The sequence below is a fragment of the Helianthus annuus genome, chromosome 17 (genome assembly GCF_002127325.2).
Source record: "Helianthus annuus cultivar XRQ/B chromosome 17, HanXRQr2.0-SUNRISE, whole genome shotgun sequence".
Classification (NCBI taxonomy): domain Eukaryota; kingdom Viridiplantae; phylum Streptophyta; class Magnoliopsida; order Asterales; family Asteraceae; genus Helianthus; species Helianthus annuus.
In genome coordinates this window covers 38,252,972-38,277,790 of record NC_035449.2, presented here as the reverse complement: position 1 = coordinate 38,277,790, position 24,819 = coordinate 38,252,972, and the positions used below count along the sequence as shown (strand labels likewise).

Here is a 24,819-nt window from a genome sequence, read left to right as displayed (position 1 = left end):
TCGGAAGAGGATGGTATTATGCACAACATGATTATGAACGCGGCTCAGGTGTAATGTTTTTTAATATTAATGAAAATATTTTGTTACTTTATTTGGTAAATGTTATATAAAAGTTGAAGATTAAAAATAATAAAAAAACATAAAAGTGGTGGAGGACTATGACTAGGACCATCCTCCCATGCCCTCTAGTTTTGGAGGATGATCCATCCTTGGGAGGACTATGACGTGTCGCCTACGTGGCAGATCATCCTCCAAGGATGGACCATCACCATACCTTGTAGTCTTAAAGTCACCAGCCTCTTCGTTTGTTTAGAGAATTAAATCATGCAATTGGAATACTTCCGTTAAAAATTTTTGAGCTCCTCATCATTAAATCATTAATTGATTCAGATTAAATACTATCATCAAATCATTAATTGGATAATTCAGATTAATTGTTTACGTTGAAAATTTTTGACCTCCTCATCATTAAATCATTAATTGATTCAGATTAAATACTATCATTAAATAATTAATTGGATAAATACTACATTACTACATTTAGATTAAATCCTTACCTTGAAAATTTTGAGTTCCCCCAATCATAAACAACCTTCCTGGATTCGTCTACACCCTCGTCGGAACTCGAAGATGTAGCCGAAGCCAACCGGAGTCATTGACGGCAACATTCGAATCTCATCCTACAACCCTTTTTCTCCCCTCTCGAACGCCGGAGACTTCAAAAGCGCCGTCGGAGATCGGCCGGAGTCATCTCTCATCCTACAATCCTTTTTCTCCCCTCTCAAACGTCGGAGACTTCAAAAGCGTCGCCGGAGATCGGAGAAACTTACCAGAGCAAGTCGAGGACCTTACACCGTTCGGTATACGTCTTATTTACTTATTGCCAAACGATTCGTCACTAATCTTACATTAAAACCACCATCTATTCATTAATAATCATAGACTGTAAGGTTGATTTTCATGGGTTTCAGTAGGATGGGTTAATGTAGAAGATGACTTATTGTTGGTATGTTCATACTGAAGGAAACAAGGATTCTCGAAAGAAGAAGTATCGCCGGAGACTTCAAAACCAACCGGACACCAAACTTTTTTTTCATTGGAATTTATATTTTCATGGGTTTCAGTAGGATGGGTTAATGTAGAAGATGACTTATTGTTGGTATATTCAAATAAGATATAAAAATAAAAAGAACTAGATCTTGCGGTTCAATCGACTTGTAGGGTGGTCTTATCCCGACTCATATGAACTAGGGGCGCAGGTTCGAACCGGCTGCCCCGTTGTATTTTCTTTGGCTTTTTGGTTTTATTTTGTCAAGTTTAAAGATCTGATTCCAACAAGTTTAGATGAGTATTGTTTAACATCCAGTTTTTTATCAATTTCATATTCACTCCTGCATATCATCATTAGAGCTCCGAAGATTGAAGTTCATCAGTAAAATTTGGTTCAACTCAATCCAATTCTTGTATGCCTTTTAAGGTACGGATTTCACGGTCTCTTAATTTTGCCATTATTGTATTTTTATTTGTTCCCGTATATCAAAACTACGCTCTTTTTATTATTGTTTCATTATTTTGTTTCTTCTCATATCGTACGGATTATGTCATGCATTATCTCTTACAAAAATTAGGAAGCTTTGGAATTAAAATGTAATGATTGTTAATGCATTTTGTTTTTATATTTTTAGTTCACACAAATTGGTCACTTTTACTCACTTGTTCATTATTCTCTTATACAAAAATTAGGAAGCTGTTCTAGATGACACAAGAAGTTAATAATTGAAAAATGTGTCAGGTATCTACACTATATATTACAAATGATAAAACCACATGTGATTAAGATACTAACCATTATTTTTTATTAGTAGCCAAACCTGGTCCAATATATACATGACTTAAACAGGACAACATACAACAAACTCCTCGTCCGGTAGATGTAGTAGTGAAAGAAGAACAAGAAACTATCGATAATTGTTTTCATAGCACTCTCGATGATGAAGAATGGTGTTTGGAAAATCTAAATGCGATAATTGAAGTGTGTAAGCCTTACGACTAAATTACAATGTATCACAATGCAAGTCGTTGACAATTGGATTTTTATTTTAAACTTTTATGGTTTTTAATTTTATTTTTGTATAGTGTGTGTTTACTGAGACGCAACAATGGTTTTCATACGTACTTGCGACTTTTTATGTCAACTTATTATTAAGGATAATGACAGCTCTATTATTTAAGTGAACCTTCGAAACTTTTTACATCTACCCTCCAGTTATGAAAACATTTCCTAACTGTTTTATTCCCGCTGCAACACGCGGGCAACCTACTAGTATCTAAATATAGAAAGAAACAAATACATTGAAACACTATATTTTAATTTAATTTATATAAAAGATCATATATTAAAAGTTATCAACGAAAAAGCAATGTATAAACTAAAAGCTCAAAAAATAACTAAATACTAAATGTGTAATATTAAATGAATGCAAAAGTAATTTTAAGAAATTAAAAGTTATAAGAAAGATAAAAGTACATCTTAAATAAAATACTCAAAAACTAATTTAAAGTTAAAGTGTAATATCAGATGAGTGAAAAAGAACGATTTTAAGATTATTTATAGTGGGGCATGAAAAGCATGCCACCTCCCCCTTCTAACCCCCTCCCCCCCCCCCCCCCCACACCATTACACCATCACCAAACTGAGGCGCCATCAATGCCATCATCAATGTGTTAACGAGCTCCAAAATTGAGAAAGCCGTTAGAGGGTGCACGTTACCGAGGAAAGTTGCCGTTGAAAAAAAAATACATTTTAAATATCTACTTTTTTGTTTTACCATTTTCACCAAACAAAAAAATACACAACTTCTCTACATTCTACGTCATATTCTCTAATTTTTACTTGCAAACATAAACTCACACAACTCAAACATGTACACCTTGACCCGAACAACCCTATTTTCGCAATCCTTCATGGCTTCATGCAAACACGACCCCACCAACCATAATTTTTTCCCTCTTTGTTTGTTTTCGAAACTATTTTATTACCAATGACCTTTAATCACTTAACCAAACGTAACCTAAATCTCACAATGATATTTTGTAAGTTAGGCTTAGGTACTTTCAATAGTAAACCACAAAGTACACCACTCCCTTTTAAACATGCACAACTCAATAAAGTACAAAGTTAGTGTTAGTTGTATGTTATGCATTAGAAGTTGTACTTACATTGTTCAATGAATGGATTTTTTACCCATTTAAGAAAAAACACACCAAAGTAAATCCCACAAAGATTTTATCTTGTGTAAGAACAAAGGTGGCAATGTTGATGGAATGGAATAGGTTTCTTCCCAATTGGTCAAGTGAGATTGATGCATTCTCTTGATACCAAAATGGGAATTGCAACTTTTCGTGTCAAATCCCTTTCTAAGGATCTCTCACTGATTCACACTTTTCTTTAGGTCACCATCTCTTCTTATCTTTTGTGCCACTTCAAGACAATCCATCACCATCAACAACAAAAAGAAGCCAAAAGAAAGCATGATGATGGATTAAAGATATCAATTTGAATTTCCATGACCAACCAAACTTGCTTACTATGTAAACTTGGAATTTTTTTTGGCTCGGCCCCGCCTAAAACAGTGTAATTTCATCGCTCGAGCCACTCGTGTGATAACTTTGGTACATATATTGTACCGAAGCTATCAGAATTATATAACATACGTTTGCTATGAGTTAATGCATAGACAGGATTTTATGTTTGTACACCGTATGTACGGGCAAAAGGTGGACCCTTTTAGAGATATTATCTTTTACCAAAGGGTCTACATATTTACACACCTTATTGCCTATTTGGACACCCTTCAAGACGCCTCGTATAGACCTATACGAGGCGTATAGCCTTTTTCAATTTCCAAGAGAATCTCTGATTATGTCATATTTTGTCTTATTTGCCTCGTATACGCCTCGTATAGGCCTATACTGGGCGTCTAGGGGAAAAAAGACCATTTAGCCCCTGATTTAGGCCTATACTGGGGGTAAATTGGTCTTTTTTGCCTCTCTTATATGCCTAGTATAGGCCTATACTAGGCGTATATAAGGGGTTTTTTTTTTTCTTTTTTTTTTAACAAACATTTTAACAATATTAATCGTTTTAGCAAAACTTTTATACAAAAACAAGTTTTTTTATTTTAAATAATTAATATTAGGACCCCTCGTTGGTTTTTTTTAGTTGAAAAATGGATGTTTTGGTAGGGTAATTTGATTGTTTTTGGAGGGTGATGTTTTTTGAGTAAAAAAATGGGTGTTTTGGTGGGGTAATTTGAGTTGTTTTTTTAAAAAAAGTTTTATTGTTTTTGTATAAAAGTTTGCTAAAACGATTAATATTGTATAAAATGCTTGTTAAAAAAAAAAAAAACCCCTTCAAGACGCCCAGTATAGGGCTATACTGGGGCTATACGAAGGGTCCAAAAGACCATTAAACCCCTGAATTGCCCCCAGTATAGGCCTAATTCAGGGGTATAATGGTCTTTTGGTCCACATAGACACCCAGTATAGCCCTATACTGGGCGTCTTGAAGGGTTTTTTTTTTTGTTTTCTCTTTTTAAATATCAATAACACTAATATTAACTATAAAAAACTCATATTAATTATAATAACACTAATATTAATTATAAAAAAACTCATATTAATTATAAAAAACTCATATTAATTATAATAACACTCATATTAATTATAATAACACTAATATTAATTATAAAAAACTCATATTAATTATAATAACACTAATATTAATTATAAAAAAACTCATATTAATATCAATAACACTAATATTAATTATAAAAAACTCATATTAATTATAATAACACTAATATTAATTATACGATGCCTATACGAGACTTATACTATACTATACAATACGATACAACACGATAGGCTTATACAAGACCTATACGAGACTTATACTACACTATACTATACGATACGATGCGATACAACACGATACTATAGGATACGATACCACATCCATAGGCCCATACAATGCCTATACGAGATTTATACTACACTATACGATACGATATGATATGATACGATACAATACAATACGATATTAGACTATTGGATAAGATACAACACTCGTATAGGACTATAGGTGTGGTTTAGGTCCCGTTTAGGCCTATAGGCTTATACAAGACCTATAGGTCCCATATAGGTCTATACGAGAGCTATACGAGACTTATACTATACTATACGATACGATACAACACGATAGGCTTATACAAGACCTATACGAGACTTATACTACACTATACTATACGATACTTACTCAAAAAACAATCAAATTACCCTACCAAAACATCTATTTTTCAACTAAAAAAAACCAACGAGGGGTCCTAATATTAATTATTTAAAATAAAAAAACTTGTTTTTGTATAAAAGTTTTCTAAAACGATTAATATTGTATAAAATGTTTGTTAAAAAAAAAAAAAAAAAAAAAAAAAAAAAAACCCTTCAAGACGCCCAGTATAGGCCTATACGAGGCATATAAGGGGCAAAGGGTCACATATGAGGCCTATACGAAGGGTCCTATACGCCCAGTCTAGGCCTATACGAGGCGTCTTGAAGGGGTCAAACCAGAAGTGACATGAGTCAGGCACTGATTTTGATGTAACCGTATACGCCTCGTATAGGCCTATACGAGGCCTATACGAGGCAAAGGGTGTCTAAATAGGCAGATAAGGTGTCCAAATAGATTGACCCTTACCAAATTCAAAATGATAATTGAAGTACATCTTTAATTAATTTCTGTCATGTTTTTATTTTAATAAAAAAAATTAACTACTTTGTCGATGATAGTTTAGAGGTAAACTATAAGAAAACATTTAAGTGAGCATCCCTATTAATAGCGTAGATAAACAAGGTTAAATGAGAAGAATATAAATAGATTATTTGAACTCACTTATTCACTTAAAAAATGATCCTAGTTGAAGAAAAATTAAATGAGAAGAATATAAATAAATAGTTGGCTCCTCTATCTTGAAAGTTATTTTGTTATAAAAGATTCTAACTTACCCGACTGTAATTGTTCTTTGGCTTCAAACCTATATTTGAAAGTGGTAACTTGTCATTGAATCGACAAACAACTCACACGTAGATGCCGATAGATATGAGAACAATATACATGTAAATGATTATTGAAATATTTGGTTTTTTGAACTTTAAATTTACTATATTTCTTATAACATGTGTTAGTCATCCTGATGTTGGGAAAATATTGGATTTTTTAGTTGAAAACACATTAGGAACTTCGTTTTCATAAAGCATGATTGGAGTGAGGACTAGCATCAAAAGTTAGTGTAGAATAATCCAAGATTAACAATATTCCTAGAGTCAAATTGATTTGATTTGAGTAATCAACATTTAAATGTATATTTATTTCCATATAAATCCAATATATATTTGATGAGATCCAGTATGAACATCCCTTGGAGCGAGTAAAGCCAATAGAATCCTACAAGGCGAAGATATTGAAGATTTGATCAAAGAAATTAGGTAACTTTGACAAAGCCTCCGTCGGCAGCCACAAGCCTATCATGTATGCGGACAACATATACGAATTAAGCCTATGGAAAAATACGTATTCCAATTAGACATGCATCAAAGATCAATCTAAGCGCGACTCTAAATCTTCAGGCAACGCATGATGACCCACTAATAGAATAACGTACATGTCGTAGAGAACAAATTTAAGGGTCGCATCCCTCACTTTTCAGGAAAGCGTTGCATGTGTTTCTAGTATTTGAATCTTGTGACCAAAGAGCCTTTATTAAATTTCTTGAATTTTGCAAGTGTGTATTGGCCGCTCTTAAAGTGGAAATCAATTTTGAGACATACTTGTGACATATCAAAATCCATCACTATATTTAGTTTTGTAATATACCCAAGTTCATGTATGTATACGAATTTAGGAAATTGGTCACAATTTTTACCTATTTGTGGTTCCATTAAAAATTGTGTTGTAAACCTTGAGTGTTGTTTAAAATGGTTATAATCACGGTTGAATTGTGTTTGGGTGAAAATCCTCATATAAACTATTTTTGAAAACTAATAAGTTTTGGTATAAAATATTAAAATGTCATATTTTATGAAATTGGTGTTTAAGTTGCAAAAAAATAGCCAACCTCTTGTCTACAAGATTTAAATGTCTTTATCAAAGATGTTCAATCAAAAGATTTATTTAGAAATTGGAAACACTAAATTTTGGTGTTAAAGGTGACAAATAGGTTGGATTTTGGCAGAAGTGGAAAAAGGGACATCATAATTCGTAACTATGATTTAATGAATTGTAAGTATTGGTCATTTGACCCAACTTGTGTAATTGTGCACCAAGTATTGAAATTGAGCCAAAATGTTAATCATAGACTAAGCAAATCAATGCTAAGGTGAGTACATAGCAATTATTAAATAAGTTATACATGAAAACCTCTTCCTATTTCATATTCTCTACTAAGTTAAGGTCTTTTGTTGTATATGTGCCATTATAAGCTAATTCTAGTGATATTGTCCTCAATGGCACTACCAAGCCTGCTTCTTAAGGCAACAAATTGTCAAATACAAACTCGAAGGACCTTGCTTTCATTGCCACTCGGTTACCTATTTATTTAAACTATTTTGTCGCATCATAGAATCGTTGTTACCTTTATAAGTGTAGGTTTAGCCGTAGGTGACAAGCACGTATCTAAAACTGAACACCCTAATGGATGCCCGCAACTTCACTTCACATACGGAAAAGAAATAGAAGATACGTGTAGCGGAACAAGGTTATAAGTACGGAGGCCAACTCTATGGTGGACCCTTTGATACAATATATATCAATGTATATATATTAAAATGAAAGTGATAATTCAAGTGAATAATGACGTTTTCTATTTGAAATCCATGTCGTGGCTTAAAATTCTCCAAATCTTGTACTGATGGGAATAAGTTTTCAAATGATTAGTTTCCAATCATCATAATTGTTTTGATTATGACAATTTTGTAGTGAAATATATTTTCAATCAAGGTGCCCACGAATGCGCCTACAATTTCCATAAGTTTTTTTTAATAAATACGTTTATACGTCAAATTGATTTTATTTGGGTGACCGATACTAACTTTAATTTTCCGCATAAATCCAAAACAAGATGTCATTCCTTAATTGGTGGAAAACTTGGTGTTCATCTTAAGTTGAAAGAACAATATATACACAATTACATTTAGCTATTTTTGGTCGAGTGTTATCATTGTATTTCTCTTAATGTAAGATGATTATATATCTATGAAATTATATGTTAATCATGACTCCGTAATATGGTATGATTAATGAGTGTCTGGATTATCTAATGTATGCTCTTACTCTCCAATTCATATAGTTATGTTATGGCTATATGGTGTTGTCACAACCCTCATGTCAGTGTCATATCACCCTTATAGGCAGGATAATAGTATGTCTTGACTCTTGAGTCCGTGCTAGAGATACTGACATGAACATTTTTGCTATTATGAGTGATGATTTGTTTTACACTGAAGTGGAGACTTGTCTCTGAATGTAAATATAGTTTCATTCTTAATGAGCACACGATGTTGTAGACATGTATACGAAGACTTCCTACCCATGAGAACCTATAGGCAACCCCCACATGAAAGAAAATGTTACCTAGACATAATGATAAACGTTTATAAATGAAAATATACATGTTTCTTCAAATGACACATTTTGAAATAATAAGTATTTTACACGTAGTACTTACCCTTCATCAATATTCGACTCAATCATTATTTTGGTTTTATGGCTTTCCAGTGCCGGAGCTTGACCAAAAGTTTCAAGGGGGCAGAAAGTCATGGGACCCGATCTATATATTGTATAAATATTTAGGCAAAATAATTGGGAGAACGATCCTATATAATTTTAAAATTTATGGACGAAAAATAGAAAATTTTACACTTCTCACCGAAACATTGAGAGGCGGGTGCAACCCCTACTTCACACTAAACTACGCCCCGGTGGCTTTGCACTAAACTACGCCCCGGCGCGTTATGTGCGTGATATGTTTCATGCATAAAGATTCTATATTTGTCATGGAACATTGTATGATGTTAAGGAGGAGTTGACAAGAATCATGATAAAACAGGAGACCAAAAAGTGTGTGTATGGTAGATGACTTGAAAACTAAGTCTGCCCGTAACGGGGCGTTTTTTTTAAAAAAAATTGAAAAAAAACGCCGGAAAACGCCGGAATCCCCACTACATGGGGCGTTTCCGGGCGTTTTTTTTGAAAAAAATTGAGGCCGGCGTGGTTTTAAAAACGCTGAAAATTGGAAAGGGGGGCAAAATTCGACCGTTTGGCAACGGTCAAAAGTGATTTATTATTTTTTTTTTAATTTTAAATTTTACCCACTATATATATATCAATCCTTTTTCTCCAATTTTTTATAAAATTTCTACTACTTTCTCACCCACTCTCTTCTATTACTTTATAAAAAAACATCCACTTTCTCCTATTTTTTTACAAGCATGCATCCATACCGACCCCCGTTTGGTGGCCCCGCAAGACCCACGAACCCGAACACAACCCAACCGCAAACCCCGTACAACCTACAAGACATGGACCCGAGCTTTTTAAGTTACGCGGCTTACTTGAGTGGCGCCCCTCCGTTTGTTCCTCCCACCTACGGCTTTGGTCAAGCCGGCGGGTCACAACCGTCACAACCCGAACCCGAATCCGAACCCGATGTCGAGGTCGTGCCGGAGTCGCAACCCGAACCGGTGCAAGACAAATCGAAACGCGGCAGAAGGTCGCATAAGAAGAAGGAAAAGGATGAACCTCGACGTGCAAAAACAACCATTAAATGGACGAAGGACGAGGAATACACGTTGACTCGGGCGTGGCTCGATATTTCGGAGGACGAAGATACCGGTAAGTTATTTTTTTTTTATTTTTTTTTCAGATTTTTATTCTTTTTTTTTCTGTTTTTTTATATTCTGTTTTTTTTTTCTGTTTTTTATATTTATAATTTCAACTTATATTTATATTTTTTGTTTTTAAATTTGTAGCAAACTTTCAAACGGGCCCCGTTTTTTGGGATAGGGTGCGTGCACTCTTTTTTAGCTCGTGGGGTCAAGGCGAACATCGGGACAAGGATTCAATTTCTAGCAAATGGACCGACATCAACAACAAATGTCACGCGTTTCAAGAAGTTTACCAACGTAACTACGATAATCGCCCGAGCGGTGAATGTGACGTCGGGGTTTTAACAAAGACTTTGGAGGAGTTCGATAGGACGAAAAGCCCTTTCACGTACTATAAGTGTTGGGAGCTACTACGAAAAAGTCCAAAGTGGGCGCTTGTTAATCCAATGACGTCAAGTAGTAGACGCCGGGCTAAAAGGTCAAAAACATCATCCTCCGCCGACCCGTCAACTCCGACATCCGATGCCCGTAATGTTGATTTAAATGAAACGTTGGACGTTGACGAGCAAATTCAAGAAGAGTTGGTCCGACCCACCGGTAGAAGAAAGGGAACCGGGAAAAAAACGGTCGAGTCGTCTTCCGATCTCGACCTAAAGGATGATTTCGAGGAGATGAACCGTCGTCTCCAAGATATTCGCGACCTCGGCCACAAACGTTGGGAGATTATGAAAGACCGAGTAGTTGAAACCAAAAAGTTCAACGAGTTGCAAGAGGCGCGACAAATGGAAAAGGACATCGAGTTTTTGTCCAAACCGATCGACCACCTCCAAGGCGACGCGTTGATCTTGGCTCAAATGCGTCGCCAAAAAATACGAGAAAAATATGGACTTTAGATCATCTAGTTTTTTTATTTTTTTTTCTGTTTTTTTTTTCGGTTTTTATAATTTTCTGTTTTTTTTTTCGGTTTTTTTAATTTTCTGTTTTTTTTTTGTATTTTTTTTCAAGTATTGTAATTTTTATTTTAAATTAATGAAGTCTTTATCTTTTATATTTTAAAAAAAAAAATAATTGTCAAATGATTGAGTGGGCATTATTGGGATAATGCCCCACTACACCTATTTTTCTATAATGCCCCATGTGTGACTAGGCTGACACGTGACGTATAATGCCCCATATTAGGGGCATTATTCTTGTTTACCACTACGGGTGGTATAAGTGGTGACAATACTTATTTTGGTATATTGTTGTATTTAAAAATGTAGGTATACAAATTAGTAGTCTACTACAAGAGTGTAAGGTTAAGTAGTTTGGAAATATTCTAATATGACATTTGTATCGATCCTGCATCCAATAAACGATTCTACGTCTCATTATTTCCTTCAATTTATTAATAATATTATTCATATCTAGCATATCTTATCTAAATTCTAATTCTAATTCTAAATATTAATAAAAGACTACAAATAATGCCACATGGCATTCTCTCCTTCAAGTGTCATAAATTTTATTTATATTTTTTAATATTGTTTAATATATTTCTTTAATATTAATAACCAATATATAGATATCACTTATCTTTATCTTTATCTTTATTTTGATATTAATAAATTCAATTAATAATATTATAAATATCTAAATCTAATATCTAATAAATTCTATAATATAACATTTGATGAATGGCCTTAGAAACAGTAAATTAATTGGACAATAGTTGAATACAAATTACAATTCTGCCACTTATTCCTTTTTTGTGCTCCACCAGTTTAAAGCAGGTCATGAATACTTAGGGTGTGTTTCCGAGTTAAAAATCCCTCCCCTCCCCTCCATGTCTTTCCAAATTGGAAAGACTATTATCAGGCAAAAAAACCCCCATTTTCCCTCCTCTCCCCCTGTTAAGTGGATCTCTGGAACACAACATTAAAGTCCAAACTACATGTATTATTTATTTATATTTGTTTTTTTTTTTAGTATTTATATTTTGTTTTTTGAGTTTTTAAATCCATTTAATTATACAGAGTATAAACAAGCTATAATATAAAGCTTACCATATACATTTGGACATGCAAAACCTTTTAGCAATCTGTTCATAAATTAGATGATGTGAAGTTCATTTATTTAATATATATATTGTAGTTATATATATTTTTTTAAGTTTCGGTTTTAGCTTTTATACTATATAATGTATACATCTTTACCACATAATTTGATTTTTCTTTTATAATTTGGGTTCGTCAACTTATTAAAAAACAAAACTAAATACATAATTGTTATTTTTTTAACAGAGTTAAATAAGGTATAGTACCTCACCAGTACCATATCAAACCAAACTGAGTCCGATTAAATAACATCGATACCGATATCGGTATTATTAGAACTAGTATTGGTACTGGTATTCGTTTTTATGGTTTTCAATCGTTGTAAAATACGTGTCAATGTCTTTTTTCGACAACTCACGAAGGTTTTGATACTGACCGAGTTCCCACCACATCGTGCGGGGACTCCTACTAGTTATTAATATCTCTTGAATTAATATGAAATTAACTAATTCATAAATCTTAAACTAATAAAAAAATAACAAATAGTTTGAAACCATATTGTGTATTATGCCGATAATAAATAATTATTTAACCATTAAATAGAGTTTACTCTACTAATATAATCGTTTATTCAAGTTTTACAAAAACAAAATTTTTGATTTTTTTTAATTAATGGTGTTGTACCTCATGTATAGGTTTTTTTTTTTCTTTTTTCATTTCTAACCCAAAACTTTTACTCTTTTGCAATTTAGACCCTTTGTTTTTAAAGCTTTTCATCTTTTGGAATTTAACTCCAACTCTTTTTATTTTTCAATTTTGATCCACCATATTTTTCATTATTCCCAAGTTTTTCGTTTCGTTCTAAATTTTGTGAGTCAACGCACCATAACGTGCGTGTAGGATTCAACATTTTTTCGTGTATTTTTTTCACGTTTGGCCCGTCTCAACGTGCGGGTCCTGGATTGACTTAGTTATTATTTCTATGTTTTACGTTCCGGTTTAATTTCTCTGCAACGAGCGTGCGTGATTCAAAGATTTTACGTCTGTTTTTCGTGTGGCTTTATTTTTTCAGCTTTTATTTATTTTGTTTTTACGAGCTTTTCCGATATTGGTGATTGCTGATAGTAGTATAGCACTGGTACTACTTGACACAGTTTTACTAAAACCGCTGCAACGCGAAGGCTTAATACTAGTATTACTAATATATACTTACATATAAATATAAATTATCGCTAAACATAGTTACCGAAGGTCGGAGAATTACCAAATATATTTTTGAATTTAAATTAATTTTCATATAATTATAAAATTAAAGTTTAATTTATGATTTTAATTTAAGATCAATAATTAAGTTATTTCTTATTGTTATAGAAGATATTTACATAACTCCTTAGGTTTACATTGTGAGATAAACCAATGAGATGTGTTTAATTTGTTTTAGTTATTAAGATTAACAAATATATAATTTAAAGTAATAATTACTGGAATCCCTCGCACGATGCGGCAGGAATTTAGTTTTAATCGGTATTAGTTTGATTCATTATGGTACCAACATTCAGTATAGCAAAAAAATGAAAAAATAAAATCGTTAAACTTAAGAGTATAAAAATTTTGTGGTCATTTTTAGAAAAAAAAAAGTTTAAACAATACTAGCCAAAACACAAAGAAATAAAACATGATATCAAAGTGAAAATCATTGATGAAGTATGTGCTCAAGCTAATGTTTAAGATTTAGTAGTATTAGAAAATTCTTCATGTGTAACTTTCAATTTCAAATTATTTATGGTTCATCCATCACTTCTCACTTCTGGTCTAGTGGTTGGAAAGACTTGGGTTTCCTTGGAGATCCAAGTTCAATCCCCATTAGTGTCATATTTGATGGATAAAGACAATGAAGGCTAGTTCCCCCAGACCCTAGGTCTAGAGTTCGAGCCCAAGCCACCCCAGGTTTTAGTTCACTGTGCGTTACGCCAAAGAGATTCTCTCTTGTGACGGCGCAAGCCCCTGCCACTGGCAGTGGGTGGTGGTTTCCCGAGGAAAGCCGTTAGTCAAACTCTGACGCCAACGTGGACCCAGTTATGACAACATAGTCTGGCTAAAGTAGGGTTAGAGCCCTCTGTTTAGGAGGGTGTGAGATCTATCTCACAACAAGTTAAAGATTCTCACTGTTCAAAAAAATTTATAAAAATTTATTTGGTTCAAGTTTTGTAAATTATAAGTTTTAACTTATCTTTAATGATAATTAGGGTTGTAGTATCCCGAGCTTTGCTGCGAGCAACGTTTGTTTTGCAAAAGTATATGATAGTAAGGACACTTAGTAAGGCATACACCGTTTACTGTGCTAAAACGTGCGACATCAAGCAAGTTTTCCAACTAAAGTTATATATATATAGAGATAATTATTATTATATAGATAATTAGCAAAGATTATTTGTGATGTGTTGGCCTTAGGGTTGTAGTATCCCGAGCTTTGCTGCGAGCAACGTTTGTTTTGCAAAAGTATATGATAGTAAGGACACTTAGTAAGGCATACACCGTTTACTGTGCTAAAACGTGCGACATCAAGCAAGTTTTCCAACTAAAGTTATATATATAGAGAGATAATAATTATTATTATATAGATAATTAGCAAAGATTATTTGTGATGTGTTGGCCTTTTAAATTGTGTAAATCTATTTCAAAATTATCATGTTTTCCTTTATATTTGAATAAAAAGAAATTAAATTTTTTTTTATTATGGGTGGTTTAAAGCAACTTTGTATCGTATTTATCTTCTTTTACTATCATGAGATACTTTCTTTACTTACTCGTGTAATACAAAGTCTATAACCTACTAATATAATAAAAAACCAATTACTTGGTAGTAAATATTCTAATAACATTTGTAACAACAAAATTGGAACAAAAGAATATCTGAAAAAAAAAAATTATTGTAATATCTATAAAATGTTCTAGTTAGTTTTTCTTTTATAATATTTAAAAACCTAATATTTGATGCAATATGTTTTAAGCTTTTTCATTTCCGTTTAGTCCACTATAATCAACCTGGCTAGTACATGCTAATGGCCATGGGCGAAACTTAACTAGGGCGGAGAGGGGGCCGACCCTCCGAACTTTTCGCTTAGTAGTGGTGAGTATGTAGTTTTCGTATAGAAATTTTTTGGTATATACGTTTTCGACTCCCGGTTGTATAGAAATTTTTAATTCCGGTAACTTCCGTCCCCCGGTTGAAAATCTCAAGCCGGCCAAGTGTGGCCGTGTATTGTAACGTTCCTTTGAAAATTGTAGTTTCTCATTTGAAAGGTGGTTCGGGTTATTTATATATGTGACTCGGCTCACATACAGTCTAACTGTGATCGAATCAGCTTGTTATTATGCATGAATCAGTGTGCCTTTTTATAAGCATAAAGCATGTTACCAAATGGAGATGTGAAAGTCAAGTTTCATACGTAGTCAACGTAATAGTTTTATTGTTAAAACCGGATTGTGAAGTAGACAATGTACAATTGTACATTTCTTTCATACCATGCATTAAACTTGCACATTACATTCAGTTTAATAAAACTTGAAATTTCTATTTCTAGTCTGCTTTTCGTTTTCTTAGACTTTTTTTTTTTTTACAGCCAACAGAATCAATCCCGAGCATTCTCGGGGCACCCACTAGACAAACGGAGTACTCCGAGAGTAACTCATGTCCACCCCTAATTCCGGGGAAAACCTAGTAACCCATCCGTCCGTATGCACGACGGTGAAATTACCGGTAAAACCCGTTTGGCTCAAGGATCCAACCCAGATTTTCCTGGGTCTCCTATCATTACTCACCAGTGCCTCACTTTACAGTTGTGAGAGTTAAACATGCATCTCTTAAGAAAAATACAAGTCTTTCACTACTTCACCAGTGAGTACATGAGCTTGTAAAGAATGAATTATTGGTTTGTTGAGTGAAAAAGATTTTGAAGTTCTTTTCTAAGAAGATTCATACAAAAGTATTAAAAGATTGCACGTGTATCTAAAATGTACTTTTTTAAAGGCATACTTGTGTGGTTTTGTTTGACATTATTTTTAATATCCTCGTTTTGTATCTTTATGACATCGAATTTTTTTTGATAAACTTTTGTTCTTCTAAGTTATGTTTTTCAGTTTGAAGAGAGTTTAGTTTAAAAAAGATTTTATAAAAAGATTTCAAAAAATTCAGACATTGTTAAATCCTAGATTTTCAATATATATATAGCGTGATGATTAAATAGAAAATTTATTTTGGCTAGAAAGGATAGAAAGCAATAGGATTAGGATATGTGGCAAAATTTAAAATAAAGAGGAAGGGTATTTTTGTTGGGACTAATCTTGTCATAACTCAAAAGTTGGAGGGTGCTAAGTGTTTTAGTTTATTTTATTTCGGTTTCCTAATTCTAGTCTAGGGATGTTTTCTTGGGCATCAAGGTTTATTAGATAGGTTTATCTAGTTTGTTAATTTATTTCTTTAATAGAGTTTGAGTCAGGTTAGGACTAGAATAAGCTTAGTATATAAATAGATGGTTAGGGTCATTGTAATTAGTGTGCTCTCATTGATAAATTAATTAAAGAGTCGAACAAGTTTGTTCATATTGCGTGTTTGTTTATTCGATCAAGGGCCTGATTTCCAACAATTGGTATCAGAGCTGATACGGTTCTGAGATCGTTGAACGGAAGTTGGTCATAGCTCGTAAAGAAGGATCAAGCAGAAGGACGGTTGGGGTGACAAACCAATCGAAACCAGAGCCGACAAAGGGTTGTTACGCGTAGAGCTTCATTCGTTTTTGAAAGGGCTGTTATCTTTTTGTGATCGAAAGTTGAAGTGTCACGAAAGCAGCTTCAACTCTTGATCATCCTGTTCGTAATAAGAGTCTAATCGACGGAGGTGCGTGAAAAACGAACGTGAAAGATCCGTTAAAACAGTTGGTTTTGGATTTGTTCGTTTAGCGGGTTAAAGAAAACGGTATAAGCGGTTGCTTGTTTTCTTGATCAGGTGAATAGAGTTCTTGAACGGGTTTGATCGGAAAAGGAGTCGAAGCTGTCAAAGGAAAAAATGGCGTTAGTACCGGTGAAAGCAGGTGGTTCGATCACGTACCAGTATCCGGTTTTGACGACAACAAACTATTCTGTATGGGCGATCAAAGTGAAGGCGATAATGGATGCTCACGGTTTATGGGAGACCGTCAAAGAAAGGGCCTTAGGTGAAGAGCCAAATCAGGAAAAATCGAAACAAGCGTTGGCTTTCTTGTTTCAAGTTATTCCCGAGGAGATGGTATTGCAGATGGCTAGTTACACCGATCCCAAGCAAGTGTGGGATGGACTGAAGACACGGTACTTGGGTGTAGATCGGGTGAGAGCGGCTCGCCTGGCAACATTAAGAAGGCAGCTTGAGAGTTCGCGAATGAAGGAAGGCGAAACGGTTGATGAGTTCGTGGAGAAACTAAGCGGGTTAGCGTCAAAGGTAAGAGGCCTTGGCTATGAACTCGAAGAAGTCGACTTGGTGAAACGGTTGCTTGATTCAATGCCCAAACCATTTTTTCAAATTGTTGCATCTATTGAACAATGTTTCGACTTAGAGACCATGTTATTTGACGAAGCTGTTGGTAGGTTGAAAGCGTATGAGGAGCGCTTAAAAGCCAACGAGAAAACGGAGGACATTCAAGATGGGTTGTTGTTGGCTAGACATGAAAAACCGCACGGGTGCAAGCATTGTGGCAATGGAAGCTCGAGCCGAGAAGACTTTGGGCATGGCCGGGGAAGAGGCCGTGGGTCCGGGAGAGGTCGAGATGGTAATGAGCGGTTCCGGGATAAAAGTCACGTGAAATGTTATAAGTGCGGAGAATATGGTCATTATAACAACGAGTGTCCAAAGTTGAAAGGTGAAGAGGTGAACTTGACCCGATATGAGGATGATGAACCGGGTCTAATGTGAAGAAAGTTATTGACAAGATTTGGGGGTGATTTTTGGGATTAATCTTGTCATAACTCAAAAGTTGGAGGGTGCTAAGTATTTTAGTTTATTTTATTTAGGTTTCCTAATTCTAGTCTAGGGATGTTTTCTTGGGCATCAAGGTTTATTATATAGGTTTATCTAGTTTGTTTATTTATTTTATTAATAGAGTTTGAGTCGGGTGAGGACTAGAATAAGCTTAGTATAAATAGATGGTTAGGGTCATTGTAATTAGTGTGCACTCATTGATAAATTAATAAAAGAGTCGAACAAGTTTGCTCATATTGCGTGTTTGTTTATTCGATCAAGGGCCTGATTTCCAACAATTTTAGTCAATCTTATCCTTTCTTCTTCCTTCTTCTCCCCAATAACTTCAAAACCCACCATTTTCAAAACCCATAATCTTCAACCATTTCTTCACTTTCTATCTCAATAATCACTACATTATAGTGCGACTTTCGTCACCAATCAATGATTCAAACATCCGATCAACGTGTTCTTCAGCTTTTTTGAAGAAAACCCAGTTTAATTTCATACAAAATCTCGTTTTTCCTGTGATTTTGAAGATAATCACTCGATCCGTTCGATTCGATAGCTGATAAGTGTTTCTATCATTCAAATTTCATTAATCGTTGAAGAAACCGACTTCGATCCATGTAAGAAATTCTTTAATTTCATTTTTATGATCTGGGTTTTTTATTTAGTCATTGCGTTTTACGATCTTAACGGGGGTCGGGGAGCAGCGCCCCTGGTAGCAGGGTCCCAGGGGCGGCAGCCCCTGGCGGGGTCCAAGGGGCAGAGCTCCTGGCTGGGGTTGATAAAAATGCATCAGAAAATTTAACTTTTTGTAAATTGCCTCTGGAAAACTGCATTCGTAGACAACCTTTTGATCTCCTACTTCCTGGTTCAGACAATTCACAAACATTTTTAGGCAATTGCGTTTTAAAACTAAGACATTTTATGTGTTTTCTGGCCATTGCGTTTTAGAAAAACACATTTTTGAAGTGTTTTTAGTCATTGCGTTTTAGGTAAAACACATTTTTAGGTGTTTTCAGTCCATTGCGTTTTAGAGAGAACACTTTCTTTTATTTTTTTAGGCCATTGCGTTTTAGAAAGGAGAAATTTTTAAGTGTTTTCTGGCCATTGCGTTTTATAAATAAGACATTTCTTTGTGTTTTTTGTGCATCGTGTTTTAGGTAAAACACATTTCAGTCTATTGCGTTTTAGAAAACAGACATTTTAAGTGTTTTCTGGCCATTGCGTTTTAGAAATAAGACATTTCTTTGTGTTTTTGGTGCATTGCGTTTTAGGTAAAACACATTTTTATGTGTTTTCAGTCCATTGCGTTTTAGAAAGTACACTTTCTTTTGTGTTTTTAAGCTATTGCGTTTTAGAAATAACACATTTCTTTGTGTTTTCTGGCCATTGCGTTTTACAAATAAGATATTTCTTTGTATTTTTTGTGCATTGCGTTTTAGAAAAATGTCATTTTTTAGGTTTTTTTTCCATTGCGTTTTACGCAACTGGGTTTTCAAAAAAAAATTCGAAAATATAGCAATAGTATAATCGTTTTAAAGATAAAAAAACGTTCGTTTTTTGTGCAATTTTTATAAAAAAATAATGTCGTATGAAAGAGTTATTAACGTTTAAAAATGGGGGGGGGGATTAGGGGAGAGAGAAACTATTGTCTTGGATTGACTAGAATGCCCCTAAACAAACTCACGCGCCTCTTTTTTTCCCTTCAATTTCCATCATTTAATCTTAGCCCTTGATTAACTAAATGGATGGTCAAGATCACTTCCTAGCCTTCTTAGCCAAATAAACTTCCTATTATATCCTTATATTAAATGAAGTAAAATAAAGCATTCTTATTGGTTGAAATTTCTTCTTTTTTCTTCTTACAAAAAAATTCTTCTCATTTGAACTCTCCAATATATATATATATATATATATATGTATATATGGGGGGCATGATTTAAGAAAAACGCCTTCTGACGATGAGTTTTAATTTTTTTCTTCTTTTTTGTGTCATTTTTGTGCTTTGTTATGTACTTTTCCGCTAATAAAATACTTTATTTCTCTAATTAGATATAAAACGCCAAAATGGCATAAACGTCAAACACCAAAAGTTAATTAGTTAGATTTTGCCTTCTTTATCTAAAAGCTGTAACATTATTTTGCCTTACAAAAGTTAATTATTTATTTTGTCTTCTTTATATAAAACGCCATTCACAAAAACTAAACTTAATGATGGGACTCCTTACAGCTTTAACATATAAAAGCTGAACAAACAGTAACTGAAACGACAGAAACTTTATTACTAACATTCATTATAAAAAAATTTCTCCTAAACTACGCGCCAAAAACATCTTATATAAACAACGTCTCAGGACCTTCCATTGATCACACAAAAAACAAACGTCATATTTTACTGAATACCATCCAATTTATAACGCCAAAAAGTTCAAAAACCACAGACGGTAAACGTTGTTTCTTGGAGATTCAGTTTTGTTCTCAATAAAGTTTCACTGAATGGATTCTTAAGTGAGGGTTAACTCAATAAGATTTTACTGAATGAGATGGACAAATCTTCAAGATAAAGAGACTGATGACAGTGATCTGTCATTTTGTGTGCTTTGTTCTTGAATAAGGTTTGGATGAGAAGAAGAGACCGATGACAGTGAAGAGTGGGATGAAGATCAAGATGAAGACCAAAGATCAACCAAGTGAAAAACCCACCCACAATCACACCCAGAAAAAATTATCCACACATACGGCGTCGATCTATGTCTCCAACCATCCACACAACCACTTCAACCATCAACAAACATAGATCACACCAAAAACAAACCCCATATTTTACTATATTTTACTGAATGATCAGCTTCGTCCCGGCGTGTAGGAATCAGCATCTATCTAAAGAAATTCAAAGGTTCCGGGGACAAAATCTTTACGAAAAGAGACTGATGACAGTGAAGATTTGGATGAGAAGAAGAGACCGATGACAGTGAAGATTTGGTTGAGAAATTTTTTTCTTTTTTGTGTCATTTTCTGTGGTTTGTTGTGAAATTTTCCGTGAATAAAATAATTTATTTCTCGAATTAGTTATAAAACACCAAAATGCCACAAACGCCATATATTGCTTTCATTTTATAATTTTCATGTTGACAAATGTATTTGGTTTAGACTATTGCATCTACTTGTTCCTAAATGCCATGAATATTATTTACAATGTGCATATCTGATATATGTTTTAAAACGCCATAACATTATTTTGCCTTACAAAAGTTAATTAGTAGTATTTTTCCATCTTTATCTAAAACGTCATTCATACAAAACGCCAAACTTAATGATGGGACACCCTACAGCTTTAACATATAAAGCTAAACAAACAGTAACTACAAACAGTAACTGAATGGGATGCTTTACAGCTTTAACAGACAAACGCCAAACTTAATGATGTGACGTTACATCCTTATTTTATTGAGTTTATCCTCACCTATTTTATTTACTGAAAAATGTTCTTTTTCTTTGGCGTTTATGTGTGTGTGCTAGGGATGAGCTCGGTACCGTCCGGTACCGAAAATCCTCAAAAGTGGGTACCGGTTTGGTACCGGTACGATACCGGTATTTGAGGGTAAAAACCGGTAAATACCGGTACCGAACCGGTACCGTACCGGACCGGTACCGAAAATGTTAAAAGTCGGTACCGAATCGGTACCGAAAAGGTACCCGGTTCGGTAAATTCGGTACCGGTTTGGTACCGGGTCCATTTTGCTCATCCCTAGTGTGTGCGATCTTCTATGGTTTGTTATGCACAAAAAGTGTGTGTTTCAAAACGCCATAACATTATTTTTCCTTACAAAAGTTAATTAGTTGTATTTTGCCATCTTTATCTAAAACGCCATTCATACAAAAACGCCAAACTTAATGATGGGACGCCTTACAGCTTTAACAGATAAAGCTGAACAAATAGTAACTACAAACAGTAACTGAAACGACGAAAACTTTATTACTAACATTTATTATAATAAATTTCAGCCTAAACTACGCGCCAAAAACATCTTATATAAACAAACGGCATCATATACTAAATACTATTCAATTTAAAACACCAGAAAGTTCAAAAACCACACATGGCAAATGTCGTTTCTTGGAGATTCAGTTTTGTTCTCAATAAAGTTTCACTCAATGTGCTGGACAAAATTCTTAAGTGAGGATTTTATCCGTCTCATTGAGCAAAATCTTATTGAGTTTATCCTCACCTATTTTTTTAATGCAAAAGTGTTCTTTTTCTTTGGCGTTTATGTGTGTGTGCGATCTTCTATGATTTATTATGTACCTTCCAAATCACATGTTATGCACAAAAAGTGATATATGAAGAAGGCCACTGAAACATAAACGCCATTTTCAAATATTACTTTGAAAAAAAAAACGCCATTGAAACAAGCATAAAGAACAAAACGCCTACTGAAAAGTGTTCTTTTTCTTTAGCGTTTATGTGTGTGTGCGCGCGATCTTCTATGGTTTCTTGTGTACCTTCCAAATCACATGTTATGCACAAAAAAAAGATATATGAAGAAGGCTACTGAAACATAAACGCCATTTTCAAATATTACTTTGAAAAAAAAACGCCATTGAAACAAGCGTAAAGAACAAAACGCCATATATGTTGCATATAAGGCGACTTATTGAGGGGAACGTGAACAATGACAATCCTACCCCTGCATATCATTTAGCGCCCCTGCCACGTGTTTGACCAGGATCCGTTCTCACCGTTTTCACACTTCCAACCGTTTTCTCCTGATCCCGTTTCAATACATATATGGGTAGTATCAAATAAAAAGTTAATTTTGCCTAAGGAAAACAAGAAAGGACCTTAATCCTTCATTTCTCAAATCAATAACTAAGATGAAAATGTCGGAAAAAAAGGCGGAAGTATATATTTGAAATAACATATTTGTTGACTTTCTTCTTACACATGCAAGGCATATGTATATTCCCCACCATTTATTAAACGTTCGTAACTTACTTTTTATACGACAATTTAAAAAAATGCACTTAAAAATCAAGTGTCTTTTTATCTTTAATTTGAGTTCACTATTGGTATATAAAATATGACAACTAAAAAAACCCAAAAAATTACGTTGTATTACCATGTTGTATAACATTTTTGTGCTACATTTTTTTTGTGATGGATTTTTTATTCTGATTTTTTTGTACTAGATTATTTGCTGGATTTTATGTGGTGGTTTTTTTATACTGGATTTTTTTTGTGATGTACTTTTTTGTGCTGAATTTTTTACTGGATTTTTTGTGCTATATTTTTTGTACTAGATTCTTTTACTAGATTTTTTGTGCTTTATTTTTTAGAAAATAAAAGGATGAAAGTTTATGTTTTAGGACTCACTCGAAAACTCATTATTAATGAAGGGAATGAGACTTTTAGTGAAGGGGAAACAAAATTAAAAAAAAATATATAACTTTTCAAACATTTCTATCTTCTTCATATGTTATTATTAAAAAAAACTTGTACCATAAGATCACAAATTTTTGTTATGTTTCGTTCGAGTATATTTTCGATATAAAAAAATATTTAACGTGTCATACTTTTTTCAATACTATTATCATAGGATGCAATATTACTTAGCCTTACGGTTTAGGTTTTGGTTTACTTTATCTTTCGGTTAGGTTTTTGGAGGATTTAGATTTCGGGTTTAGTTTTTAGGGTTTTTTTTTTTTTTTTTTGTGGAGGGGGGGGGGGTAGGTTTTTGGGGGCTGGGGGTTGGCGTTTTTTAGATTTTCATCATGTTGCACATGTGTAATACTAATTTATTTATTTTTTTCAAAAAAAGTTTTTTTTTTTGCATTTTAAAAATGATAGATTAGGCAAAAAATGTGAGAAAAATTGGTGTGTGTTTGAGGTTTTTCTGGGAGTTTTCGAGTTCTCGCAATAAAAGGAGTATATATATAAATATATTATATATATATATATATATATATATATATATAGGGAGCCGCTAGAATGAGAACCACCTCGAGTTGTAAGAACCGCGAGAACTACACCCCACGGAGCGCCGTTCGCCATGATTTTTTTTTTACAAGTAGATGTGTATATTATAAACACAGCCGTAAAAAATCATGGCGAACGGCGCTCCGTGGGGTGTAGTTTTTTACACCACAAGTTTGGTGAAAAAAAAAAGAAAAAAAATTAAAAAACAACAAACTTGTGGTGTAAAAAACTACACCCCACGGAGCGCCGTTCGCCATGATTTTTTACGGCTGTGTTTATAATACACACATCAACTTGTAAAAAAAAAATCATGGCGAACGGCGCTCCGTGGGGTGTAGTTCTCGCGGTTCTTACAACTCAGGGTGGTTCTCATTCTAGCAGCCCCCTATATATATATATATATATATATATATATATATATATATATATATATATATATATATATATATATATATGAGGAGGTTCATTTGAGAATAAAAAAATAAAATAAAAATAAAGGATATAATTGTAAAACATTACATAGTTTTTCTTCATTATTATCTTTAACAGATTAGTTAGTCATAAATATTATCATCTACACACATTAAAAGTTAACATATACATTTCAAAATTTATCCTACACATATTGAAATTTATTCTACACAAGTCACAATTTATCATACACACCTCTTAATTTGTCCTACACTCTAAATAATTATTTTGAAAAAATATATATATTTTGAAAATATATTACAAATTTAATGTAGTTAGATATTAAAGAGAAAGACTACAAATTAATGATATATGTAAGTTTATCAATATACCCTTACAATAACATTAAATACAAATATTAAACAAAACAAAATGAAGCATTTTTATTAGTTAAAATT

At 33.6% G+C, this 24,819-nt stretch overlaps 2 protein-coding genes and 1 long non-coding RNA gene across 3 annotated transcripts; all 3 read left to right on the top strand.

Moving 5' to 3' along the window:
* Positions 1-1,617: 1,617 nt before the first annotated feature.
* Positions 1,618-2,034, top strand: LOC110926320. Its single transcript, XR_002585152.2, has 2 exons — positions 1,618-1,792; positions 1,901-2,034. It is a non-coding gene; the product is annotated as an uncharacterized LOC110926320 (long non-coding RNA).
* A 7,317-nt stretch (positions 2,035-9,351) lies between these two features.
* Positions 9,352-11,004, top strand: LOC110921482 (glutathione S-transferase T3-like). The gene is made up of 2 exons (XM_022165809.2): positions 9,352-9,946; positions 10,084-11,004. The coding sequence occupies exons 1-2, from the start codon at positions 9,544-9,546 to the stop codon at positions 10,830-10,832; spliced, it is 1,152 nt and encodes a 383-aa protein (XP_022021501.1). The 5' UTR covers positions 9,352-9,543; the 3' UTR covers positions 10,833-11,004.
* A 6,036-nt stretch (positions 11,005-17,040) lies between these two features.
* LOC110924062 lies at positions 17,041-17,919 on the top strand. The gene has a single exon (XM_022168104.1). The coding sequence runs from the start codon at positions 17,041-17,043 to the stop codon at positions 17,917-17,919; it is 879 nt and encodes a 292-aa protein (XP_022023796.1).
* Positions 17,920-24,819: the final 6,900 nt, after the last annotated feature.